This window comes from Marmota monax, unplaced genomic scaffold (assembly GCF_021218885.2).
Source record: "Marmota monax isolate L192 unplaced genomic scaffold, Marmota_monax_Labrador192_F-V1.1 WCK01_AAM20220418_F8-fsc00140, whole genome shotgun sequence".
NCBI classification, from domain to species: Eukaryota; Metazoa; Chordata; class Mammalia; order Rodentia; family Sciuridae; genus Marmota; species Marmota monax.
The window spans coordinates 4,577,955-4,605,109 of record NW_026694256.1 but is presented as its reverse complement, the minus strand read 5'-3'; the positions used below and the strand labels follow the sequence as shown (position 1 = coordinate 4,605,109).

The window sequence follows — 27,155 nt, the reverse complement described above, 5'->3', positions numbered from 1 at the left end:
GTGAGAAATCACATGAGTGGTTTACTAAAGGGTTTAAAATTTGGATATTAAGTTATCAAAAAGAACACTTCATCATGAATTATTTGTTTTCAGAATTCCCACTGATTTTGACCAGTTGCCAAATTTCTGTTGTCATGATAGTTACAAAAATACTCTAGTGAGATATTGTACTATCAAGAAATGCTTCCTATTCCCACCACTTGGGAGTGAGAGTAGACTCAATTTGACTTTGTTCAATTTGTGCCAATAATATTTCTGTGTCCCATGAAGAATATCTCTCTGAACAGTTTTCCAGATGATTCAATCCTAATATCCTTTATCTGACTTTAGACAGCATCAAATGATTTAATCATGTTATTTCTCTCTTCTTATTCCAGAATGCTCCATTGAGAATTTTTTTTAAATAAACCAAACTCTATTTTCCATATTTTCTCATCTCTTTCTCTCTCTATGTGTCTTTAGTCATTTTTAAATTCCTTCTGCCAATTACTCATGGGAAATGGTTGGGAGGCATATGGTTGATCTGATCATCCAAGTTAAGGTGTGTTTTAGCTGTTAGTGTTCCCAGAACTCTATTCAACATCTCTTTTGATAAGCTATCTCCTAGAATAAGTACAATGGTAGGAGCAAACAGAGCCAATGTAAGAGAGTTTCTAAAATTAAAGATAGGGATGAGTGTAATCATTTAAATGTTTCTCATTCCATGTCTTTTTTATATTTCACTCAACAAGCTCTTCCTGATGAAGAAGAGCAGGATAACTTAAAGGGTCCCCAGTCTTCAAACAATAAACATCATAATATGTATCTAAGAACTCTCATTTTTTTTATTGGAGAATAGTTTCTCTCACATTTCTTTTTGATGAAAAATTAGAAGCTTTTTTTTTTTTGCTGATGGTCTTCAAGTAGGTTAATTTAATATACACTTTCAGTATGAATCTCTTTTTGAGATTATCAGTTCCTATTTTCAATTCATATTTTTACTTATCTTTACCTCTGACATAAAAATAATGACATTCATACACCAGAATTTTCACATTACCATTACTTTACCACATGTATATAGTACTGTGAATACATGTATATAATACTGTTTTTTGAGACAGAAACTTTGTGTAATTTTTATTTTGTTTATGTTTGTACATTTAGAAAATGTGTCAGTGTTGAAAGCCACATCACACTAAATGAACATAAGAGTTTTTCATATAACTATAAAATTACTTAAAATTAATTCCAATAGTAGTAGTTAAACAACATAATGTTTTGGATTATACAAAATATGTATAATAAGATCAATATGTTCCATGTTATAATATATATTATATTGCAAAATATTAATTAGAATTCTTTAAAAGGCAGAGTGTCTGGTAAAATTAATTTTCTGGTAATATCAAGATATCTTTAAGTAAAGGAAGATGTAGCAATAATAACTTATGTGTTAGATATTTTAGTTTGAAATCTTGCATCTACCATTAATTTTTCTGAATCCATTTTCAGGAAATCTTTAATTTTATTAATGTGAAGATTGGGTTAAAAATGTCCTTCTTTCATTAAAGCAGTACTTGTCATATAATATGTTCTCCTTCTTCTTATTTATTAAAAATATTTAAAGAGTAGAATAAGTTTTTTATTAAATAATAAATAAGTTCAGTGTTTTAGTGACAGCAATTAACCAATAATACTTCATTTCTTTTCTCTACTGCTAATAATAGATAATGATGAGCAATATTATTTCAACATTCATCATTATTTTAAGAATTTTCTTTGCCATAATTTTCAACGTTGCTTAGTAACACTCATCTCTCTTACCTCTGTCAATTTTAAGTTTAAAAACACTAATAAAATATTAACTTCATGACCCTGTCATCATTTTCCAATATCTCATTTGTCCTTTGAAAGCTACATCTCCGGTTATTGATCTATGTGTTAAGTAATGGAAGATAGGGATAGGTATTCTATAAGACAGAAGACACTCTTCTTTCTTCCCTCTTTGAATGAGATCTCAGGGCCTATTCCACTTAGAAAAGACAAAGGGATTTGGAGCAAAAGAGATATAAAGTTAATGGTTTCCCATAGCAGTGTCTTCCTTTAAATTATTATTTCTTTGTATTTTATAATTTTCAAAAATTGTAAAGATTCTATTGTATTATAATCAACACTAATAGTTAACACTTACTACTTAGTAAGTGCTTTGCATGTGTCTTATCCACTAATAAATACAGGAACCCTAAATTTTTACAAAGGAGAACAAAAAAAAAAAAATGGCCTGATGTCTTCTATTGGAAAATGACGAAAGATTTTTATGGGCTTGAACTGTGTCCTTAGAAAATTCATAAGCTAAAGCCCAAATGCTTAGTGAGTCAAAGTATGACTGTATGTAGGGACTGGGTCTTTAAAGGGGTAATTTAATTAAAATGAGGCCATTAAGGTGGGACCTAATTCAATCTGACTGGTGTCCTCCTAAGAGAAAATTGGGACATGGGGAGAAAGGCTAGGGATGCACACATATCCACATGAGGATTATGTGAGGGGGCAGTCCTTTGCAAACAAGGAAGTAGACCTCAGAAGGACCCACCTTCAACTTGACTTGGGCTCCTAGCTCTCAGAACTTGAATAAGTTAAGTTTCTGGTAAGTCTCCCAGTCTGCAGTATTTTGCTACAGCAGTTCCAGTAAACTAATTCAAATGACATAAACTCAAAAGACAAAACTGAGGGGCCACAGTCCTAAGTACTTTTCCAGAGTATTATGGAAGGGATCATGTGTTGTTTTTGTGGTCTCTGATTTTTTAATCAGTATCAGTTGTTGTAACATGTTTGTATTATTAATACCTGTTTTGGGCCATTTTATCTACACAATTATGGATAGTTGTTTAGGAAGCTTAAATTCACCTTAGGTTCTAAGTAACTTCTGTTAGGCTTCTTGTCAGTCCAGAAATGACAAATATTATAAGAGTCCATTAGAAATCTTGTAAAGGACATATCTTGTAAGAGAATCTTGCAAACCTGGAGTACCCATTCCCAAAGTCATACATGATTTTGTAAAGAAACTGCCTTAACAGAAACTGCCTTGGCACTAGAAAAATTAGAAATAGAATCCTGATTATTTTGGTTAGCAAATAATTGTCCCTATAATCTCCAAAGTATTCCACCTCTGCTATGCAATGGTTTAAAGAGAAGGAATTCAGAGGAAATGATACTTTATGTATACTCAGGCCCTCAGAAAATCCTCCCTCTTGTTGCACAAAAGTACACAGGCAGTAGGTGTTATATGAGTGCTTTTGGACTGGAACAGTACATAAATTGTCTGTGAGAGAAAAGTAAATGACTAAGAAAATGCAATTCCAAGAAAATATATAGGAAATTTCAACTATGTATACTGAAATGTGTACCTAAAAGGTCTAGAATGTTCATAGTTAAGTCAGTGATTTTTCAGCTTCCTATGCTCATATTTTCTTTCTTTCATGTATGATATTTGAACATATTATACTGAAGCACATGTAAAACATTGCAATAAAATTCCTATATCAGCTGGGTGTGGTGGTGCACATCTGTAACCCCAGCAGCTTGGGAGACTGAGGCAGGAAGACTGCAAGTTCAAAGCCAACCTCAGCAACATAGCGAGGCTCTATGCAATTCAGCAAGACCCTGTCTACAAATAAAATATACAAAAGGGCTGGGTATGTGGCTCAGTGGTTAAGTACCCTGGGTTCAATCACCACTACCAAAAAATAAAAATAAAAATAAAAAATCCCTATAGCAATATTACTATAAAGTATATGCATTTCTTAAAAATCTGAATTAGGCTTATTATTCCAATGTCTTTATTTGGCTGTAGTTCAAAATTCCTGTAACAGCAATCAATTTGAAAGATTTCTCATACTACCGATACTGATATGTTGATATTCTAACAACTCCTCTCTCTAAACACAAGTAGAAGTGTTATACAAATACAAAAACAAAACAAAAGCTTCCTAAATAATGTTAAGCTGGAAAGAAAATAAGATAATTTCTCAGATGTAACTACAAGACAGGTTTGAGAATCCAGGGCGAGATATCAAAACTCATGGTAGTTGTTGACCTGGATCTTCTGCTTATCCTGATCTACCTAAGTTTGGGTTCAAACAGTTATGGAAGGTACAGGGTAAAGCACAGAGCCCTATGCAACTTGGAGCATTTGAAGCACAGAGCAGTGAATGCAAGTCAGTATTACCTTATGCCTTAAATGTGAGCTCATAGCAGGAGGGCAATATTTGATCTCTACCACTTACTGCAAGAAAATGTAAATAACTAGATGTGAGAAGGAGAACTATGAAACATTTTGGGGAAAAAAAGAAAAAAAATACATTCCCTAATGAAAAGCTATAGATTTCAAAAATTTTAATATCAAGAAATAAAATAGACAAAACCAATCACTTAGAACCCAAATTTGGAAGTTGTTTTTTTTTTTTTTTTTTAAAAAAAAAAAAAAAAAAAAACAAAGTCCACAAAATTTAATATGAAGATCATAGTGGATTTAGTTAAATAGGAAGCAAAGGTACAGTCATTTTTCAATTAAATTATATAGTAATATATAATTACTATGACATATAATTTATGACAATAGTAATAAAAACTACATGTTATTAATATGAGGAATAAAAAGAGATGATAAATAGAAGTTCATTGTATGTATTTTTAAAGTAAAGAAAGTTATAAATTTATGAAATTTTGAAAAACTCAGTGAAAATGGTCAAATTCCTAGAAAAAGAAATACAGTAATTGAACCCAACTCAACTAAAAACTGAAAATTAACTATTTCTGAAATTGATGAGGATATTCAATTAAGAGTTTAAATATTTCCAGAAGGAAAATACCAGTCTAAGGTGATATTAATTGAGTTCTGGAAACATCCAAAGAAAAGATAATTCCATTTTTACATGAACTCTTTCTGATAATAAAATACAGGTGTGAAACTGCATGGCCTTCAATGCAACAACATGAATGAATCTCAAAAATAGACAATTGAGTAAATATAGCAAGCTGTAGGGAAATGCATATGATAAAGCATTACATCAAGTTCAAATATGCCAAGGTATATTTTGAGAGGTATACACATAAGTGGTAAACTATGGAAAAATAAAGATGATTACTAACATAATATAAGACAAGCAGAAATCAGAGACATCATGTAGAGAGTTGAAGGAGTAGGTAAAACATTGATGGATGTCTATACTTCAGACTGAGCAGTGAATACCTGCATATTTCATCTGTTATTACACTTTATATGTACTATAAACTTTATTAGCAATGTCAAATACATTCAAAATGTTCAACAAGAAAAAAAAATGTAGAAGGGTGGTAAGTGAAAATCTTCTTCCCACTATTTCCCTATTCACTCAATTTCTAACTCCTGTCTTGTGTTTGCTAGGCCAGCATTCCACAACCAAGCTATAATCCCATTTTTTCTTTCTTCTTCTGGTGTTGGGATCAAACCCAGGGCCTTAAACATGCTAGGTGAGCACTGTACTACTGAGGTATATCTCCAGACTAGAAATCTTTTTATATAGTCTATATTTTCTTGTGAATACACAAGGTATTCTGTATACTTTTTTATTTTCCTCCCATATTTTTATATAAAATATGACATATTCAATACGATATTTACCTTATTTTTCCTCTGAATAATTAGAGATTTTTTTTCTATTTTAGTTCACAGTATATCATTTTTTTTAGACTTGTATACTGGTCTTTTGAATAGTTTTATCAATTTAAGCAAATTATAGATCTGTATAACTTTTATGGGTATATCCATATATTTGGAAAACTTTCTGTTTCCTCAAATACTTTGCTTTTGCAATTTTCCCATGAATATATTTATACATATATTTCTCCTGAGTGCACAAAACCTTGAAGTTGAAGTTTTCAGAAGTTCAGTGGTTGGGTCAAAGGATAATTCCATTTGTATTTTTAATAGATATTGACAAATTATCATTCATAGATATTTGTAAATATACTTTCCTAACACCAATGTAAGGGGTATCTTTTTCCTCAGTCTTTTTGAAAGTGTGTTATCAAACTACTTCCTTAGTTTGAACTTCTATCACTCTCATTTGGAGTATAGTGTAGTGCTTTTCTTATTTTTAGAGTCATTATATTTTCTTTTCTGTGAAATAAATGTTCATAACAGCTGTCTTTTTTTTCTAGTCAGTTTTCCTTTTCTTATAAATTTCTAAAAGTTTTATAAATACTTTAGATAACTTAGCTCTATGATATAAATCGACAATTTTCCCAGGCTTCCATTTCTCTTTTAATTTTGCTTATGATATTTTTCCATATAGAAAGTTTTAAATTTCATTGAATCAAATTTATTCTTTTTCAAAATATTTGAAATTTGAATCATAGGTATAAAGGTCCTTCCTCCAAGGCATTCTTTCATGTTTTTTATTGATACTTTTGTGCTGTTTATTTTATTTTAATTTGAATTTTTTGAAATATTTGAAGTTTATCATGCTATATGACATGATGTGTAGAACTATACTGTTTTTACCAATATTTGTTTATTAGAAAATAATATCTAAAATAGATTACTCTCAAAACAGATATCATAAATGTCAGTTTTAAAGAAGTTCTTTTTTTTTTTTAGTTATAGATGGACACAATACCTTTATTTTGTTTACTTATTTATTTTATTTTTTTGTGTGGTGCTGAGGATAGAATCCAGTGCCTCACACATGCTAGGTGAGCCTATATGACTGAGCCACAACCCCAGTCCCTATAAATGCCATTTTTAAAAAATGCATTATTGTTTTAATATGATATGAATTTATGTGACATTAAATACTCAATGTGAATCCAATACATTATTTTTCACACATCATTTTTAAGACCATAAAAAACATAGTTGTAAAGTTGGGTTAAAAATCATAGCGGCCAAGAAACCAATGAGCCAATCTTTTGCAAACTCAACAATAGCAATGCTGAGATAATGTCAGATAAAACCTGATGCAAATCTTTTTTATTATCTTGTGACCCAATGAATACAACATATTCGTGCATGCTTAGATTTAAAAAGCATGTTAGAATCTATAGCTTTTCTCCACATTTTTTCTGTGTTTTTTTAAGATTTGAGAAAATCTAATCTGTTAAAATTCTAATCTATAAATTTCCAATAGTGAATCTTATGAAGCAGTGCTTTTTAACTTAATAGAGTAGGGGGAAATTTCTGAATCGCTCTGGGAGGGAATCTCTCCCAAGCAGGACAACAGCTCTCTCATACACTGCATCATTCTTGGTGACCTTAAATATAGAAAATCTCTAACTTCCCAACTTTCTACTTCATCCTGGCCTTAAGTCATAACAAATGTAAAGAGCTCATTGACAAAGTTAAGAGCTCAGTTGAGTAGCTGAGATGAGCTGCTCTCTTTCTCATTGGCCAAGTAAAGACTTTTGGAAAAAGGAAGTGAAAGGGGCACAGAGAAACATTTTACTTGTTCGAGTCAGAAAGCACCTGCTTTTCAACAAGAAAATTGGCCTTATTGAGTGAATATCATTTGGTTTAGGTGTAGGCCTGATAAAATCATGCCTTTTCACTGGACTGGACTCATTCCAGATCCATAGATTGTCAAAATCAGTTTCGAATATAAAGATTTCTGAGTGCATTTGTAGATGTTTACCTAAGAGAATACTGATGAAGGATTCTAGCCACAGGAAATGATAGTGAAAATCAAACGTGACCATGTGCACATAGAACTGAGTTGGACAGGAAAAAAAGGTCTGGCGAGGCAGGGTAGAATTATTAAAAGAAATACCAGCATAACCAGATGGGTCAAGACCTTGGTTCTGGTACCAGCATTTCTCAAAGCTACTCCTGTGACTTCTAGCAAGACAGGTGACATAAGTCTCCATTTAACACCAGTAAAGTCAAGGATTTAGATTAATCTCTAAGAGGATTTTCAGCAAGAACATTTATTATCTCAAAGAAGGTGAAAAGCAAAGGACTTTGGGTTAGTGAGAAAAATAACAAAATGTGTTCTTTTGATTATTTGCTTAGGTTTTGATAATTACCTGCTTGGCAGTCTCCATTAATCAAATACACTGTAGAGTTGCCAAATTTTCTCATAATTATTCTATTTTAAAACATGTATGTTTAGGTATTTGAAATTCTTCAGAAATATTGAATTGTTTCTGCAAACAATTTTTTTACTAATTTTTAGGAAATTTTCTTAAAAACATATTCATAATGTCAGTTAAATGACAAAGGAACAACTATGAAGAATAAAGTTTAAGATCTTTTGCTGTAAACAAATGCATTTGAATATCATTTTGTAAAATAAGTTGTATAAAATCACAATATACTTTCTAGAGACTGGTCTAAATCTCCAATATACAAGCAAAGGGGGCTGGGATCAATTTATAAAGACTTCATGAGGAAATCAGTTCATTAAAAAGGTACTCTGAAAGGTGTCGACTTCCAGAAACAAGATGCTTTATTATGATCATAGTTGATGCTCTGTGTTTGCCTTTGTAAATCTAATAAACCACTTGCTGGTGGCCTGAAGTGTTCATTTATGAAAACCATTATGTGAAAAGAGAATCATGCTATCCACCCCACTCCACCCTGACCTCCTGTTTTCCTCTTAATTTAATCATTTGTCACAGGAGCATATGTGCTGATGAGATTCCAGCTGTATGTGTTTTGTAAACAACGTGTCAGCAAGGGAAGGAAATCACTTCTTATGCTCACTAATTAACACAGCATCAGCTCACCCTAACACAGGTAGGCACTCTGGTTTAGTGATCTGCGTGAAGCCAAATACAGACATTCATGTTTCATGGAGACAGAGGTTGTCTGCTGTTTATTTCATAAGAATTTTTTTTTATTTGTGGCTTCTCCTAGATGAATGATGATCAGTATTCATAGTATTCTTGTACTTTTCCCATACTTAAAGAGATTTTACTTGATTTGTTTCTCAAGGTATATCATGATATGACCACTTGATACAGGACAAAAATTCTCATTAAATTTCACATACAAGCAGGAAATGATCCTTTCAATACTGCCCAAACTAGCACCTTTGGAACCACAATGGTTGAAGCTTTCCTTACCTGTGTTCCATATAATGTACCTAAACCCATCAATGGAAATCATAGGTTTGTGGTCTGCCTATAGAGCGGGGGAAATAAGAGACTAAACAAAAGAGTAAGTTGTGAAATCTATCAGGATTTTTCAAACCTTTTTTATCTTTTCTGATAGAAAAAACAATGTTTATTTTCTAGTTATAATGAATTAAAGAAGTATAAAATTACCCTAAGAGAAAAAAAAATTTGTCCAGAAGCTGGTACCCCTGGATGACCCTGAAAGAGACTGATTATGATTTGCCTTTGACTAAGCATCTGCAAAAAAACCACCATCAGCTCCTAGAATAAAGACAGGAAACACAGAACTACAGTAGCTTTCCCAAGCTCTCTTAACAGCCTGGATAAGAGAGATTACATTGAGTTTCTTCATGAAAGGGAAGAAGTCAGGTTATCAAAAGGATACATGACAAAATCTAGCTCATACTGTTGGTGAAAATAGTGTCCTATTTTACAGGTGAGAAAACAGTGCCCAAGGTCACACAATGACATTAGTAAGTCTTAAACCCACATAAGGCTCTTGTGTGTGTGTGTGTGTGTGTGTGTGTGTGTGTGTGTGTGGTGTATGCTAGGGATGAACCCAGGGCCTTGTACATGCTAGTTAAGCACTCCCAGCCTGCTCTTTATCTGTTTTTAATGTGTCATCTCCATCAGAATGTGACTTTTTGGGTGACTTTTTTATTTTGTGGTTTTATTTACTCCTATGCTTGTGACACGGTTAAGTGCTCAATAAATTTGTAAATATGAAAAGGAAATAGGCTGAACTCATCACCCTATCTACTCCACTGCTTTCAGAGCAACAACTTAAAAGTGACACTGTATTGTATCTATTCTATTATCCTTAGAAGACAGGACAGTCTTCCTATAGATTTGAAGCTTATATAAATATTATCAGATATTTTTGATCCAATAAACAGTAAATTCAAAACAATATCATAACATATCCACATATGTTCAGAGTCAGTTTTAAAAGCATTTTATGTTTCCATATATTAACATCAATTTCATGTCTTGATACTTTAACATTTATTTACAGTTATTTGATATGTTTCCTACTGGTAGAAATTTAGCGTCTGATGAAAAACTGTGTAGACACATACACACCCCTATATTTGCAAATCCAGAATTTCATTTAGTGACATTTTATTTAATAGAACTCCATTCATCCTCACAAATCAGCAAAGACAACAAAATAGTTTCTTTTTGAATAGGAAATGAAATATTATCATTTTAATAACATAATAAACAGTGACCTGGTTTGGAAAAAATTTAAATCCATTAGAAGGGGATGTAATTAATAAAATTCACCAAAGAACATATTCTTAGGATTCAAACATAAAGATAATTATAAAAAGAAACAAAATTCAGTAAAAGAGACAATGAATGGCAGTATCTTCCATGTACTGTGTATACTTGAGCTTGAACTCGTTATTTCTGAAGTGATGCTAAACGCATTCTTAAACGCTGGCAATGAAAAGGACATCACAGAGGGAAATGGCTTCCATCATACAGACTGTCAAGGATCAAATAGTAAGAAACACAAGAAAATTCTGCCTTTTTCCTGAGCAAGAGCCATTAAACTCTTCTCTAGAGAAGGTTTTCCCAAAGTATCTTTTGACCCTGATTGCCGTGTATTCCTTGTGAATGACAATGCACACAAGTGAAACTGATTATTGACATCCTATGAAATACTCAAGGTGAAACCCCTTAGATCCTAAAGCCACTGAAAGTCTGGTTGACTTCTGAAAACTTTTTCAAACATCTATCCTTAATCTTCAGGTTGAGCTTCCTTCATCAGGACCGCCTGCCAAGTCTTTATTTTCAGTGTCTTTTTCACAGAAGGCCTGGTAGGAGATGAAAACTGAAGGTCTGAGCTATCACATTGAGGGAAAGGCACAAAAATGTAGGCGAGTAAAAGAAATATAAGGGTTGGTAAGAACAAAAAGATAAACAGTGAAGGATGAAAATCTGAAACCCCTCATCCAAAAATCAGTATCTAGGATATTTAATTAGTAAAAATATGGAGAATACAGAACAAGTGGTAGGAAATAAAACTATGGAGATAGGTGAGAGTAACAAATAAGACTGTAAAATTCTAAAAAGTATATCTAGAATTAAAGAGGAGAAGGAAGTTGGGAATCCAGTTAGAATATTATGAGGGTAAACAATGCCTGTTATTGTACATCAGAACTATAGATTTTCAAACTAAAAATATGTGAAATATAAAACCCATTTGATATGAGACTTCTGTTAAAAGGATTTATAGACTAAATGGCTCCAACATATATATTTCTAGATTATGGATAGATCTTTAAAACACCAAAATAATTTCCTATTCATCTTATAATTATGACTCAAAGGGAATGATCATAATTTCTGTTCCTTCTCCTCCTTCTTCTCCTTTTCCACATCCTTGTTTTCTCCTTTACAGTAAAGTAACTAACTATATGGCATAGTTTTTAAACTAGCTTCTAATGTTGGAGGAATTATGGTCTTTAACTCATGGCAACTTTTAAATTTGAAATGAACTGGAATATTCAACAAAGAGCAATTCAGTATGGTTTTGATCTCAAAATGATGTTCTACATGAAGATTCTAGTCTCAAAGAATAAATATAAGCTATGTGCATGATGGGTATAGGGCCCAATTACTTTAGAGTCATTTTCAAAGATAAACCTGGAAAAAAAAATGTAGAAGTTAGGCCCTGGGATAGAGATCAGATTTAGAGAGAGGAAGACATAATTTCTGGTTCATGATTTCATCATTTTCAGAGGCAGGTTTTCCCTTTGAAAGAGGAATAAGATTTTTTAAGTTAAAAAAACAAACTACAAAAGTTCCTCTTAAATGTATGTTATTGGTTACTGTATAGTGTAACTTGAAGAAACCAATTAAAATTTTGATGAAATCTTTTTTGGATCTGCTACTATGTTCCAGGCACTATTCAAGGCACTGGTAATGCATGAGTAAACAGACTGACAAAAATCCCTGCTCTTGTGGGGTTCATATTCTATAGGACAGAGATGTTAAGTAAGATAAGTGGATGAGCTATGTGGTGTATCTGGTGATTAATACTATGGAGAATGAATAGAGCAAAAAAGGAGAATATGAACAACTATAGGGCTCTTTCATTTTAAATTAGAAGAGAGAGATCTCACTAAGAAGGAGAAAATTGAACGTAGACCTGAAGGAGATGAGGGAATGAGCTATGTAGATATCTGGGAGAAATATAAAGACTATAGAAGAGTGAAAGTCTTGAAGCAGAGGTGCATTTGGCAGGCTCATCGAACACTAAGATTCGCCATAATCTTGAGCTCTTCTTAAGAATAATAAAGGAGCTATTCTTAAGAGATGGTGTAAGAAAAGTCACAGCCAGGAGAGAGGTCTTTAGAAACAAAATATAAAAGTATTTAACACTTCTTTTGCCTCCTATAGGTAAAAATGCCAGCCCAATCAGAAAATATGCTATTCTGATACACTGGTGCTTAATGACTTCATATCTACTCTCCTCATACATGTTTGTAAGGACTTCGGGTTTTGTTCTTTCAAAGGGGTTTGAGAAGAGTATAATGAGTGCTTACATTTTAGAAGGCTTATGTTAGCTAATGTTTTGATAATTGACTCTAGCAGCTAAGGGCATAAGAAAGGAGAATCTTGGCCGAGTGTACTGATGATGGTTAGAAGAGCTGTCAGTGTGGGTGTATTTTGAAAGAGAGAGACAGTGTGGGTGAAATGGGTGGATGTGATTTTGAGGGGGGATATTTCAAAAGATTTAGCTCTAGAAACTATAATGTTGGAGTCAATACTTGGTGAGAGGGAAAAGTAAAGGGAAGCAGGCTCAGGATGAAAGTGGTTTTGTAAATTTCAAAACCAAGATGTCTTTACACATCCAAGAAAATGGCATATGACAGCAAAAGAAAAGATATTCACAGCCTTCTCCATGAATCCCAGATACAAAGAACATGTAATAATGTTCGAGCACTAAAATGTTATGCTCATACTATTTTTAAAAACTTTTAGGTCATAATTTATAAACCATCATGCAAATATTTCAATCATATGCAGCTAAGTAAATTGTGTTTATATTCAAATGATATGGATTTTTTTTTTAAAGGCAGCAAACAAAGTATGTGTGGTTCTGACTGATACTTTGGTAATAGTGATTAGAAAAAAAAGGAAGAAGAGAGCATACTACTTTTTATTTTTAGGGGAAGAAGTGATGCTCAGACATAAAGCATTTGAGTATAATGTTGCTATGGGAAAACCCTCCACACCTGAGCCCTGACTAGCACTTCCTCATGTCTCTTTCCATTGGCCAAACATTGAACACATGATATCAGAAACTCCTGACCTTCTTAAATAGATTTCTGTATTAATTATAAATATTTTCCATTGTTGCTCCTAAAGAAGGAGGTAACAAAAGGTCAAAATGCATCTCTGACTTTTTTCTTGCATTTTCTAATTACCCTGGGTGTGGTCTCACTTGGGATACTTCCCCAATCCCTGCTCGAAACTGGTCTCTTCCTAGCATGGCTTTAGAAAGGAGCAGCTGTGTACAGGAAAATCCTCTGCGGTTGGGCCAAACAGTGCCATGGTCCACTATAGAAGTTTTTAAGTAAATTCAAGTGTCAAGGAGTCTTTTACTTCATTAGGTGAATTTTCATCCACATGTAAATTAACAGAAAGTCACTAAAGATGTAAAGTTGTACTGACTCAGTAAGCATTCTTTCTTAAATCAGACTGAATGGTTTTATTTATTTTACTTAATATTTTTAACCTGTGATTATTTTTAGCAGATTTAAAAAAAAAAAACAGACGTGGATTTTCTTTTCTTTTTACTCTATTTTCTCTCTTCCTTTATTCTTCATTTTTTTTTCAATTCAAACTTTTGAATTTAGTCTCTCATCTAATCTAACAGTTTTATGAAGGGATATTAAAATCTTAAATTTTTATTTAATGATCAGTCCTCTGTTATATACAACTTAAAGGTTGACTTCTTCATTCAAATTATCTTTTGAAAATTTGTCTAGAAGATATAGAATACTGAATATTTTTAAAGGAAAAAATACATAACGAATTATGTTTTTCCTCTTAAACCCAATACAAATAATAGAAAACTTGAAGTATCCCAACCTAAATAGCCAGCTATTTCTGTCAAAATAAAAATACTGTCAATATTTAGATGCTGTATTATAAATCTCCAGTTTATAGATCTAGTACCTCCAAATTTAACATACATCATATGCAAAATAAATGTATTTTTAAAACTGAAATGTATACTTATTCCAAAATTATATTACATTATTTACAATAGTATATTGGAATAAAGAATTTCCTTAAAAGATCAAATAGTAAACAGTGTATAGTAGTACATAAATAGTGTATAGTAATAAAGAGTTACATAATTTGAGCCCAATAATAAATAGTGTGCTTAATATTCTTCAGAAGCTTGTATAACTTTCTCCTAAACATTTTTTTTTCCTGGAACCATTGAACATTAAAAAAAATTGACTTTTGAGATTTTATATATTTTAAAAACAAACATGAAACCTGAAAAAACACATCAGAAACAAGACAAACGCTTTGAATCTCTGTGACATGCATAACAATTGTAGTTCATGGTAATTTTTCAAAATGGTTAGAAATTGGTTCATGCTTAAAAGTTTTGTTAAAATTTAGTTCAATTTTAATCTAGGTTGATCTCTTTCACCACAAATAGTAATTCTGACATTATTGATGTAATTATATTATTAAGGACAGAAATATTTACATTGAGATTTGAAGCTAAATCAAATACTGACCAAATACCATGTAAATTGTTGACATTTTCCAGTATTTGCTTTAAAAGTGCCTTTTTGTACCTATAAGTATTTGGTTTATAATTTTTTATGACATTACCATTCATACTCCTTTTTTCATTGAACTCAAAGCCTTATATGAGTGTTTCAATACATAGAATTGCTAATTTATATTTTTCCAACATTATTGAGGAATTCATTCTCCTATTTAAACAGAACAGACCTTGTAGAATTACTTTTATGTGGGGTTAACCTCAATATAGTTATATAATTAAAACTTGAACTTGTTTTCAAAGAAAGACAATATTCTCTAAGTTTTAAATATTTTGATCTGATAATGTTGGAAAGTCAAGTTTTCTTTTTCTATTTCTACTTATTTACTGCTTTCAAGTAGTAAACAGTGCCAAATAGTTCCCATAGCATATGAGAAGCTGTTTTTTTCAACAGAGACAAAATAAGACAAATAAATGTTTTCCATTACTGAAGATTATATTCATCCTGGATATTCAGCCAATCCTCTTCTTGTGTTCTGATACATTTGTATATCTTTCTATTCTTGCATGATATAATGAATGCCCTCACAAATTAAAAAAGCACTACTGTGTTTTAGGCTCTGCATCTGTAGAAGAGGTCTAAATAGAATATATGCCTATGAGTCTACTGATTTCAATCTTTCATATATGAAAGTTCAGATATCATACAAACTTGGCTCATTTGATTTTGTGTGTTGAGACTCTTTCTGGAATACCTCCATGGCTGATAGCAAATTTTTATGTAAATGTTGATAGATGCACAAAACAAAAACAAAAATAAATAAATAAATAAAAAAGAAGCAAAGAGACATTATCAGCCAACCAAAGAAGGTAGACCTTTAAATAAAACAACAGAAGGGTGTATAGCCTCTCAGCAGGTTTTTCTTGATACAACGTCTTTAAAACTCCACAGATACATCCAGAAACCTTTAGACTGTTTGTAGAAGCACAAGAATCCTGTGCCTGAAGACACATTTCCATGGCTCTAAAGGTTTCTTTTTGTGAAGAGTCATAAATTTGTTCCCATAGTCTAAAAACAACTCTCCATTATCTTAATGCAATAGAGTGAATTCTGTTCCCTCAGGAATACTGCAGAAACTTTCAGTGTTGATTTAACAATGTGACCTAGTTACCAATATTACAGAGAATCTACTTGCTTGGGTTTCCTGTTCATGAATGTGTGAATTTTAGTGCTGTGAAGCAAACAAGAATCTTATAGGAAAAGACTTAGGAAATGCCTCTGCCTACACTTATGCAAACTACTATTAAAATGAAAGAAATCATGCATGCCCACTTCAAAGCCTTGCTTTGAAAACTCTATTTAATACTTTGTGTTATTTTAGCATAGTACTAGTTTTGTAAATAGCATGGGTTAAAGTTACTCTATTGAACTTACACAACAGACTTAATACTGTAAGAGGATATTCTAAGCAGGTCCTCAAATATCCTTCTTATCTGTTTTACCTTATAATATCGGTGTAGATATTGACTTTTTGAAAGAGCATACAAATAGAATGTAGACGCCAGTGTCACTGCTTTATCTTATTTTTAAAGAGGCATTTCTTCATAGTTCTTAAAAGTATATTTTCATGATAACCTCTTATTTTTTAACATAGTAGTCAAAACATAGGCAAATATCACTGGTGGAATGATAACAAGAATTATTTATTTTTAAATTAGTTTTGGAAGCAGCTTCCCTGAAACTATGGGCAGAAAAATGCAGTGGCACACAGCTGCCTGTAATCCCAGCAGCTCTGGGGGCTGAGATAGGAGAATCATGAGTTCAAAGCCAGCCCCAGCAAATGCAAGTTGCTACACAACTCAGTGAAACCCTGTTTCAAAATAAAAAATACAAATAGGGCTGCGGATGTGGCTCAAGTGCCCCTGAGATCAATCCCAGTACAAAAAAAAAAAAAAGGAAGAAGAAAGAAATTAGAAATCAAAGATGGTGTAGTCTAGCTGAGAGAAGAAGTACATGATGGAGTGTGGGCTGGTAGCTGAGTTGTTGACTTTAGTGCTTGCCTAGTGTGATCAAGGCACTGGCTTTGATCCCCAGCACCACAAAAAAAAAAAAAAAAAAAAAAAGAAGAAGAAAATTAAATGGACTACTGTACTATTCAAATCAGTGTGATAACTCTTTAAATTTTCAAATTTTCCACAATTTTCAAGTAACAAGATGATTGAAAGAGTGAATTATGGCTCTCAAAGTAGAGAGGCAAAACTACTAGGAGACTAGTGTAAATGTGAGTATCAATGGGGTACTATTGCAATTAAGGTGAAAAAAATATAGGGATGTTTATTTACTAGGTTATATAACAGTAGATAGCTACATGATGCAAAAAAAAAAAAAATCAATGAGGAGAAAAAATTGCCTAAATAGCACTAGTTAGATGATGCTGAGGGGAATTGAACGAAAATCCCTTGACTAAGCAGCTTCAGAACTGCTGGGAAATGAGTTTACTCACTGACTGAACTAGATATAGCAATTTCAAAAGGCATCATTGCTGCGATTTGTTCATTCATTTTTAACTATTTTACACAAACTAGCCAACTTTCAATTGCTCATTTGAGCAAGATCAGGCACACACATGGCAATGCCGATGCAAAATTTCCAACGTGGGGTAGGGAGAGAGTACAAATGATACTAGTTATTTTTATATATGACACTGACTATATGACAGGGGAAAGAAGCTGACTGTGCTGGTTGACATCTGAAGCTGGTAGAATTCTGAAAACTGGCAATAAAGGGTGCACATTCAGAGAAATTCATAAGAAAGAACAGTTGATTGCCCTTCTGTACTTCTGTGATTTCTATTGGATTCCAATAGATCATACTGCCTACCACATATTTATGTAGTACACAAAGCCAGAACTATAGCATGTATGTCAGGTAAACAGAAACATAATTACATAAAGGGTTGTGTTCTTAGAAAATTGCTGTAGCTTTGAATCCCTCAACCATTCTAATCTCTGTAACAAGGGTGGGTAGAGTTCTTGACAGTCCTTATTCTTTTGCTCTTGATAGGAAGCTGCCATTCCTAAAGTGTCTTTTATTCATGTTAATTTATATATTTTTATTAATGTCAGACAGTTTTGGTATGTTGCAGAATGTTGTACTGGTTTGATTTTAAGATTCTTAGTAGAATTATAATGGGGAATTTTTGAAGCTTTTGGCTAGAAGTATGTAAAGGTCATTCATTACATGCCTTTACTTATGTTGGTTTCCCAGTTATTGCAGATATTTGTCTTTCAAAAGAACACATCAATGGTAAATTCTCAGTCTCAAAATTCATCGTGATCATGCTGAAAGGGTGATAAAAATCTTGCTTGTTCATGCTGGAGTTTGAGATTTAAAATAAGATCTTAAATTTGCTATATCATAAAACTTTCAGAAAATAAAATTTTAAATAATATACAGATTTTAAAAACAGATTTAAACGATCATATGCTCAGATGACCTCACATGCTTTCATTATAACCTGGTTGCAGCATATTCTTTCAATCTTTTTTGGGGAAAAAAGCAGACATACAAGAACTCTATGACAACTAACTAAAACCGAGAAAAAATAATTTACTTTTTGTTCACCTACACAATGTTGAGACCTATTGTTTGAAGGAAAAACATATTTCAGAAAAGTGGCACATATTCAAAATATATTATAAAGTATATTGTATGTCCCTTATATAGGTACATTAAAGTGTGTTTCACTATTTCTCATTTTCATTAACTTCAGTGAAGGTGATTTTCCAGAGTTAGTATCCCAGGCAATTAATTATCTGCAACATCTCTAACATCATTAATATGCATGATTTATTTTATAAGCCTGTCACATCAAGGATTTATTAGAGCTCAGTAAAAATATATATGTTGTATGTGTGAATATATATATATATATATTTCAACAAGTGCACAACAATTAGAAATTAGCCACTTATTTGTAAGTGGCAAATTTTGTTTTCCAAATTAGATGTCAAAATGCTAGTCACATATGGGTTTTCATTTTCTTGGCCAAAGAGTTTTGAAGGGAAACATTTTTAAAGTACATCACATTGGGGAACGAGGGGGTCTTGAATAAAGGACACGTGGTGAAGACAGCAGTTCAAAATTCCACATTTTAAGTGGGGAGACATCTTTTTGAAAGACTCCAGGAATGAACATGAAAGAGTTCAAGTGTTTAGTTCACCAGCTCATCTGTCATTCTCTGTCTCCAGAATGCAAAGCCAGTGATAGTCCTAGGACACATTCTGTCTGAAGTGAATATCACTAAATAGGAATACATTAATTACAATAATTTCTATAGTTTCTTGTGCCCAAAGTATACTTGAATATTGAGTTTCAGAGACAAACAAGGAAACTATTCACTATGAGAGCAGAAATATGGCTTCATAGGAAACAGGGCTACATTTAAGTTACCTTTGATACTTCATGTGTCTTTTCTGCTTTTTGTTATAGCTCATATCACTGGCTTCAATTTTTGAGTCAATCTTTCCCAAAGTAAATCGCTACTAAAATTTACAAACTTGACATGAAGATTATATTGTATTTACAAAGAACTTGGCACTTACAGAATAAATTATTGACTTTTTTTTTTTAAATCCAGCCCAGGGCACCCATGGTTCAGGCAAATGAGAAAGCCTGATGCCTTATTATATATTATGCTACATTAACATGAATAAATAGATTTCCAGCTGGTAATTCCTCCACAGTGCTAGCCCTGTTGCTGAAAACTAGTACCTTCCATTTCTAATCCGTGGAGTGGGTGTGGAGAAGTTACTAGTCCAGAGAAAGCAAAGGTTGCATGTTTTCTTCCTCGTTTTTATCCATGCGCTTTAGTACAGTGGGGTCCACTACTGATTGGGATCTGCAAAGGATAAAGAAAGCCAGGGTCAGTGATTGGTACCAAATAATTACCTGATGACATTCTCTTCTCTGTCTTTTCTTTGCCATTGCTTCTCCCGTGGATGTGGATTATCCTCTCCTACATCAAGGAATTTATGAACTGTGGATGTTGCAAATTTAGAGAAACACTGATGGTGGTGTTTGGTATCAGAGTGAGGAAACAGTTCCCTCTGGCCTCTCAGTAGAGTAGTCAGAAGAAAAGGATTCTAAATAGATAATAGTAGGTCTCCGTTCTCCTCTTCACCACTGAACAAGTCTCCTTTTTGAGATACTGAGAATTTCTAATGTAGGGCAGATGCTTTCTTATATATTCAAATGGAATGAGAAAACACTATAGTGAAATGATTGTTATTAAAAATTGGATAGAAATGATAGGAGGCTTGATTCCTGCCTTCAAAATACCTATGAAACAAATTCAATGTGAATGTGTTTTCCTTAACCATCATTTTTACATTAACGATTATATCAACAGAAAATCAGAATTCAAATGTTGCTTTTGTTACAGTTCCCAGTAGAATATTCAATAAAATCAGCTTTACTCTTAAAGCTTTTTAAAAAATGATTAATGACTTTAAAATACATATATATATATATATATATATATATATATATATATATATATATATATATATATATATATATATATAAACTTAAACACACACACACACACACACACATATATATATATATATATATATATATATATATATACTCTTGTTGAGGAAGCAACACACTATAATTAAGAAACCACATAATTTGAAAACTTACTTATACCTGCCTTTGATAGCAGGTGGGAATTATATTCTGATTCATCATTAGGAAACAACATGAAAGCAGGAAGGAGGAAAATCAGTGAAACATGCTACAGTCGTGGCAGGATGCCGCACTCTTAATAGCCACAGCATTAAGGAGGCAGCAGCTGCCTTTTAAAATTCTCCTCTGTAATGAATTCTCCCCTGCTGCTGCATACCAGCCAATTGGCTTCTGCTGTGGCAATATGCCTCTTAGCAGACCTCATTAACTTTCCAAAAGAGAGACTATAAGCTAAAATACAAGCACACATGCTAATGAAAATGAACAGCAATGGAACTAATTATCAAAAAAAAAAGAAAAATTATAGGATTAACTGACAAATTATCTCCTTCATCTAAGTAAACCTAAATTTGTTTCAAAAGTGGGTATGAAAATAAAGGTGAAAGGATTAATTTAAAAAAAGAGGTTTGTTTTGTTTTCTAACTTATTTTCTGCATTTAATCTGAATATTAAGTAGGCATTAGATAGATATTTGTCTCAGAAAGAAAACTGACTGAAGTTTTGTGTCTTTGTGTTTTCAAAAGAAAAAATGAGACAGGAGGAGAAAGGATGAGGAGGAGAAGGAACACAGAGAGGACAGCACACCACAGGGTTTCGTGAACAGCAAGATCTCAACTTTAATACATGATTTCCATACTAAAAGAACTTCAGTGTTAGGTATTCAAAATGAAGAGTAATGAGGATAATGAAGAAAGCATTTATAGTAAACAGATTTAAAAAATCCCCTTAAGTTATATGTATTAAAAGGTTGAGATCCATATTGATTATATCAATAAGTAAATGTCAAAGCTATTAAGACTGCATCATGCAGACAAGGTAAGTATTTGCAGCTGCCATCATATTCTGTTACAACAGATAAAGAAAGTCACACACACATATACACATTCTTTAAGTCTATATGCATCGTGGCTTCTAAAAAATATTATTAAAAGTTATGGCAATTTTAACAAAATATTTTAAATTATATCACACTTGAACTTAAGTTCCTAGCTTGCTTTCTTCATGACTTCCAGATAACAAAATTGTTGGTTAATAAATGCTGCTTCTAAAGTAGAACAATTCCTCAGCAAGAGGGAATAAAGCCACACATTAATGGTTTGCAATTAAAATATTTTTCTGGTATTTAGTTGCCCCATGTATACTGTTATTTAGACTAGATTTCTTTTTATTTTTACTTTTTTTTTCATATGGAAGAGGAAGATAGTTTTTGTGGTATCAGTTAATGAATAGGTTTATTCTAGCTGCAGTGAGAGAGCTGCCTACCATTGACTTATAATATCTCAGGAGTCCCCACACAGCCCATACTGTCCTTTCAATGAATAAATATCCAATAATTTAAATTTGGTTGTCAAATACTCATTTATTCATTCATTGTGCATCCACAATATTGTGCTATACCAAAATGCTTAAGAGGTTAGAATTTGGAGAGAGGTAAATTTCAATTGTAACAACTTCCTAGCTCTGTGATCACAGGAAGACAATTTAAACATCCTAAGAATTTTGTTCTCTTGTTTGCAAAATGGGGAAAAGATCCTTTACATTAAATAAGTATAGTGAGGACCCGACACAATAATGCATAAGCCCAGCACAAATTTTTACAATAGTGCTTAAGGAAATGGCTAATGGAACACTGTTGCCCAAGTACTGAAATTAACATTGCTTCTCTGTACTTAGGCAGCATATGAAAGGCATATACCTTTCCTGTGTTCTGTTCTCTTTAATAAAATGGGGACAGGACTACTTTATTAGCTGCTTCAAGAGACGAGTCCCCATACACAAGTCAATAGAAAAAGTTTTGGCATGTAGTAATAATAAATGTTTGATACCATTCAATAAAATCAGAAGCTCATATCACATGACCATATGAATATAAGTACTCACTGCAACTGTTCTATGCCAGGCACTATCCCAAGCATTGGGTACACAAGGTAAAAGAGACTTCCTAGATCTAAAACACTCAAAAATCTAGAGAACTTGGTATCTTTTCACATAATTGTTCTCTTCCTCTGCAAATGTGCACAGGAGGACAAGTTAGTCTTTTTATGTGTCTGGATAAATATACCCAAAGGAATAATTTCAAACAACCTTTGGTAATAGAATTATTTATTCCTTCTCAACCTAAGGATAATATAAAACTGAAAAGACAAAAGGACAAGGGGAGTTAGAGGGAAACTCAGAGGCAACCCCCTCCTATCCTTGAGGGAGAACTGCAAGTCCTGACACAAAGAACAAGAAAATCAAATGAAACAACTTTCATAATGCCATTCTTCAGGATTTTGCCAACAGGATTATAAAACCTACACTGAAGGACATCTAAAAGTCTAATCAGCCCCTGTGAGAAGGAAGACACAGGATTGGGGCAATGAATGTGCTGTAAGCCAAGTCTGCAGGGGACAAAATGGCCTAATTACTTGGAGAAGAGAATCAGGATCCTGAGTAACTTCAGAAGGTGGATAAACTAAGCCAACTCTAACAAGATGGTGCTAATCAATTAAAAGGATTTTTTGGGGAAAAAATCTAAATATAGAAACAGAATTAGGAGATGACTTGATAAAAAAGGGACTTTCCAGTTTCACAAAGGACATTAAGAGTTGACAGTGTGCTGTGGCCACCTGAGAAACAGTGAAAGCAACAGAAGATGCCAAGGAGACCCACACTGGGAGCCAGAATTCTGGAACCTCAAGGCCTGTGGTGACACTAAGGTCAGATGTCACCTATTCAGTTTGAATACTGAACTTAAATATAACCACTGACAGACAGAAGTACTCCTTCCTTTACCCGACTGGAATTTAGTGAGCATTTGCTATAAGCAACTCTTTCCTCCAGGCACTGGGGAGTCCTATCCAAAGAAAATAGGATAGACAAAGCCACCATGACTCCATTAAGCTTACACTGGGGGACTGGATACCAAATTAGATAAAATCAGTCATTTCACAAACCTAATGCTGCAAAAAAACAATACAATAAAATAAATGCAGGAAATTAATAGATTGTAACTAGAATTGGACGCAAATACAGATAACCAAGACCAGGTATCAGAGAAAGACCAAAGACTGGAGGAGGTGACCTCTGACTGGGACCAGCCATTTGAGGATGCAGGAAAAGAGCATTTCAGGCAGCAGTGACAAGGGCAAAACTCCCTAATAGGAATAAGCTGAAGAGGCTGAAGGAAGAGATAGGAGCCTAGGGATCTGAAAGGTAGGAAATGTAGGTTTGCTAAATGAGAGAAGAAAGGAAGGCAGGGGCAGATCACAGAGCACTGTTAGCCACAATATGGAGTTGATTTTATTCATCACATAATAAGCAGTCATTTAAAATTTAAGTCAGAAATATGAAAAGATCTGAATTACCTTTTTAAAAGATTTTTAAATTGCCATGTGGGTAGTAAATGGGGCCTAAAAGAGCAGTTAGGAAAGGTTTGGAGGGAGGGGTGCAGGTGAGCAGAGTGTAGGCATGGGTGCTATTGTGGGATAAAGAGAGAAGCAGGCTCACGCAATGGTCCACAACAGTGCATGTCACAGGACAAATGGACAAAGGAAAAGGACTTTATTAACTGGGAAAAGAGAAAGGTAGGGGGCATCCATGACACCTGTCTCTAAATCATTATATAGCTCAGTTACAAAGAGATGGAGCTGGTGCCATGCTGTCATGAAGGGGTAGAAAAGCTTTATGTCATCAAGAAGAAAGACAGTATTCCTCATAGGTTCCAGCCCTGCTCTGCTAAATATAGAATATGTTACATTGAGGATAAAATATCTGAATAATAGGATTGCTATGAGGATTAAGTAAATTAATGTGAAAAAATATGTAAGTCTCACTTATGGTAAGTACAGAGTGAATGATAGAGTATAACAATGATTATTATTATAATTACTTTTATTAGAAGGGAGCTATTCACAGATAATTACTTTTAAGAATTTTTGCTTATGAAAGTTCTTTGAAAATTTGATAAAGCTTATGTTTTCCCTCCAGAAAAATAAAATGCTCATGTGTATACATACTCATTGATACATATGCACACTCTTAACAGAATCCTTTGAGATCCCATCAATAAACTTTTTAGATTAGGAGAGCATAGCTCTGAAATCAGGAAGTGCTATTCTAAGAGAAGAGAGTTGAGAAGTGAAGGGTTGGTTTAAATACAAGTTTTTTACTAGTGGGGAAATTATAGCAGGTGAAGTTTCTAACCTTTCCATTTTCTTCAAGGTCTGCAGAGGGAAAGTTCTCATATACACACACAAAAGCAGTATCATGAAAGAGACTGGCCTTAAGGACCAGGCATGCTACCAAAGCAGACTTCCATCAAAAAGTACACAGGACATGGTTTGGCATGACAAGTGATATGTCATTGGGTCCTACTTGAACTAGTGAAAAAAAGTCTTGCTGGAGCTGCAATTTCCATTATTTCTGTCGGTGGGAAGTGAGCCAGAGAAATAATATTTGTTACCATTATTGTATTTTACTCTGAGCTGGTGTAGTATGGAGAAGCCTAAACATTAGGCATTTGTGTGTGTGTGGTGGGGGTGGATGGAGACACTGAGCACAGGGGCATACTACAACTGCAATATATCTCTACCCTTTTAATTTAAATTAATTTAATTTTTTGTGTGTGTGTGAGTGACAGGATTTCACTAAATTGTCTAGGTTGGTCCTGAATTTGCCATCCTCCTACCTCAGCCTCCTGAGTTGATTTGTTACATGCATGACTTAGATGTCTTTTTTTTTTTTTTTTTTTTTTGCCACAGGATGCAAACTCAGAACCAGTTATGCATATGTGTGCATTTGTGTGTCTTTGACTCCCTCATCCACTGATTGAAAGAAAGCAGACATAAAAGTACCATGAGCCAAAGCAAGTGATTCAACAGTGAACTTTATAAAGATCAAACCTGTAAAGAAATAGAATGCTTTGCACAGGAAATATTAGATCATTAGACAAAGACTTGGAAAAGATACTGAAAATGTAGCATAAACTTTGAACCTAGTGTCTGAATTGAAGTGTGTGTATGTGTGTGCATGACATGTGTGTCTACATGTGCATCTGTGAGTCTCTGTGTGGTGCTTTTCTTCAAAGGAAATCTTACAAGTCCATTATATTAGCTAAGAAAGTTGCTAGCACTACAGGGGAAATGGGTACTCTCCTCACACCCACTGCTGGCCTGAGGTACCCCATCAAAAGCCTGGATTCCTCAGGGTATCATTTGAAAACTACTGGATTTGGTGATTTCTAAGAGTCCTGCTAGATGTGTCTATGAATCTGAAAACAAACAAACAAACAAACAAAAAAAAAAAACACTAAGTTGAGACTTGACCTTTTTTAAACCAACAGATAATAATTGAATATATTTATGGTGGACAAATTCTATATTATCTCACTTACAGGGGGAATCTAAGATACCTCAACTCATCCCTTTACAGAGCAGAATGTGGTTGCCAGCAGTTAGGAAGGGATCATAGGATAAACAGGGAGGCATTGGTCAAAGAGGACAAACTTTCAGTTAGAGTGGAAGAATAAGTTCTGGAGATCTACTGTATAGTATGGGGACTTAGTTAATAGTAATGTGCTTTATATTTGAAAACTGCTAAGAGAATAAATATTAAATGTTCTCACTAAAAACAAAAGACTTCATCTTTGATTTAAAATTCAAGAGAGTCAATATTAAATGTTCTCACTGGAAAAAAAAAAGAATTTGTCTTTGACTTAAAATTACTGAACATCCAACCATGGGGACATGAAAGGTTTTAAAATTACCAAAGAAATATATACATATAGGAAAACTGTATAAAACTTGGAGATAGACTTAGGATGCCTCCCCAACCCAGCCCCAGATCACCTCCCAGTCACCTCCCACATACCTCTTCATGGACTTTGGGGAGAGCTCCTTGTCTACTTCCTTCACAGGCATGCTGTAGGAGTCCACGTTGTACTCACTGTCATCGTCATACTCGTGGTCTAGCAGTGTTCTTGCCCATGTTCCCATGTCATAAGGGGGCAGCATTCCTCCAAACTCAGAGGGCAGGATCTCAGGATGAATTAGTTGGTGTAGACTGTTCAGATTGTTACCGTGCAGAAATATCTAAGGAGCAAGAAAAGGGTGATAGAAAATTAAATACCATTCCAAATGCTCTGGGGAAGAAGAGAAGATGGGAAAAGAAAATATAAGACTCTCCCATGTCTGTTAAAATATTTAAACCTCTCATCTCCTCTTTGAAACAGGTAAGGCTGCTACTACTGTTCTGATATTTCATATAAAATCCTGAGGTTCAGGACTGTTAGGTAGTTTCTGGAAGATCAGATAATGAATGCCTAAAGAGTTAGAACCACAAATAAGGTTTTCTGCTTCATAGTCCAGGGCACGGGCAGAATAAGATGTCTGTGCTGATCTGCACACAGTCCTGATATTGGCTGTGCAAGCCTGGTGATTCGCACAATGAATGCTGTTAGAACAGACCCTGCTCATGAGGGACTCATCAATTACAGAGTCTATCTGAATTATTAAGCCCAGA

At 33.5% G+C, this 27,155-nt stretch overlaps 1 protein-coding gene across 3 annotated transcripts in view; it reads right to left on the bottom strand.

Annotated features, from left to right (window-relative positions):
• Positions 1-6,689: 6,689 nt before the first annotated feature.
• Clvs2 (clavesin 2) overlaps positions 6,690-27,155 on the bottom strand; it is a 75,986-nt gene continuing 55,520 nt past the window's right edge. For all 3 annotated transcript variants that reach the window (XM_046467015.2, XM_058586265.1, XM_058586264.1), the window contains exons 5-6: positions 26,505-26,725; positions 6,690-19,800 (exon numbers count right to left, since the gene is read on the bottom strand). In XM_046467015.2, the coding sequence (XP_046322971.1) occupies positions 19,713-19,800; positions 26,505-26,725 (309 nt within the window). In that variant the 3' untranslated portion in view covers positions 6,690-19,712. The remainder of the gene's footprint in view (positions 19,801-26,504; positions 26,726-27,155) is intronic.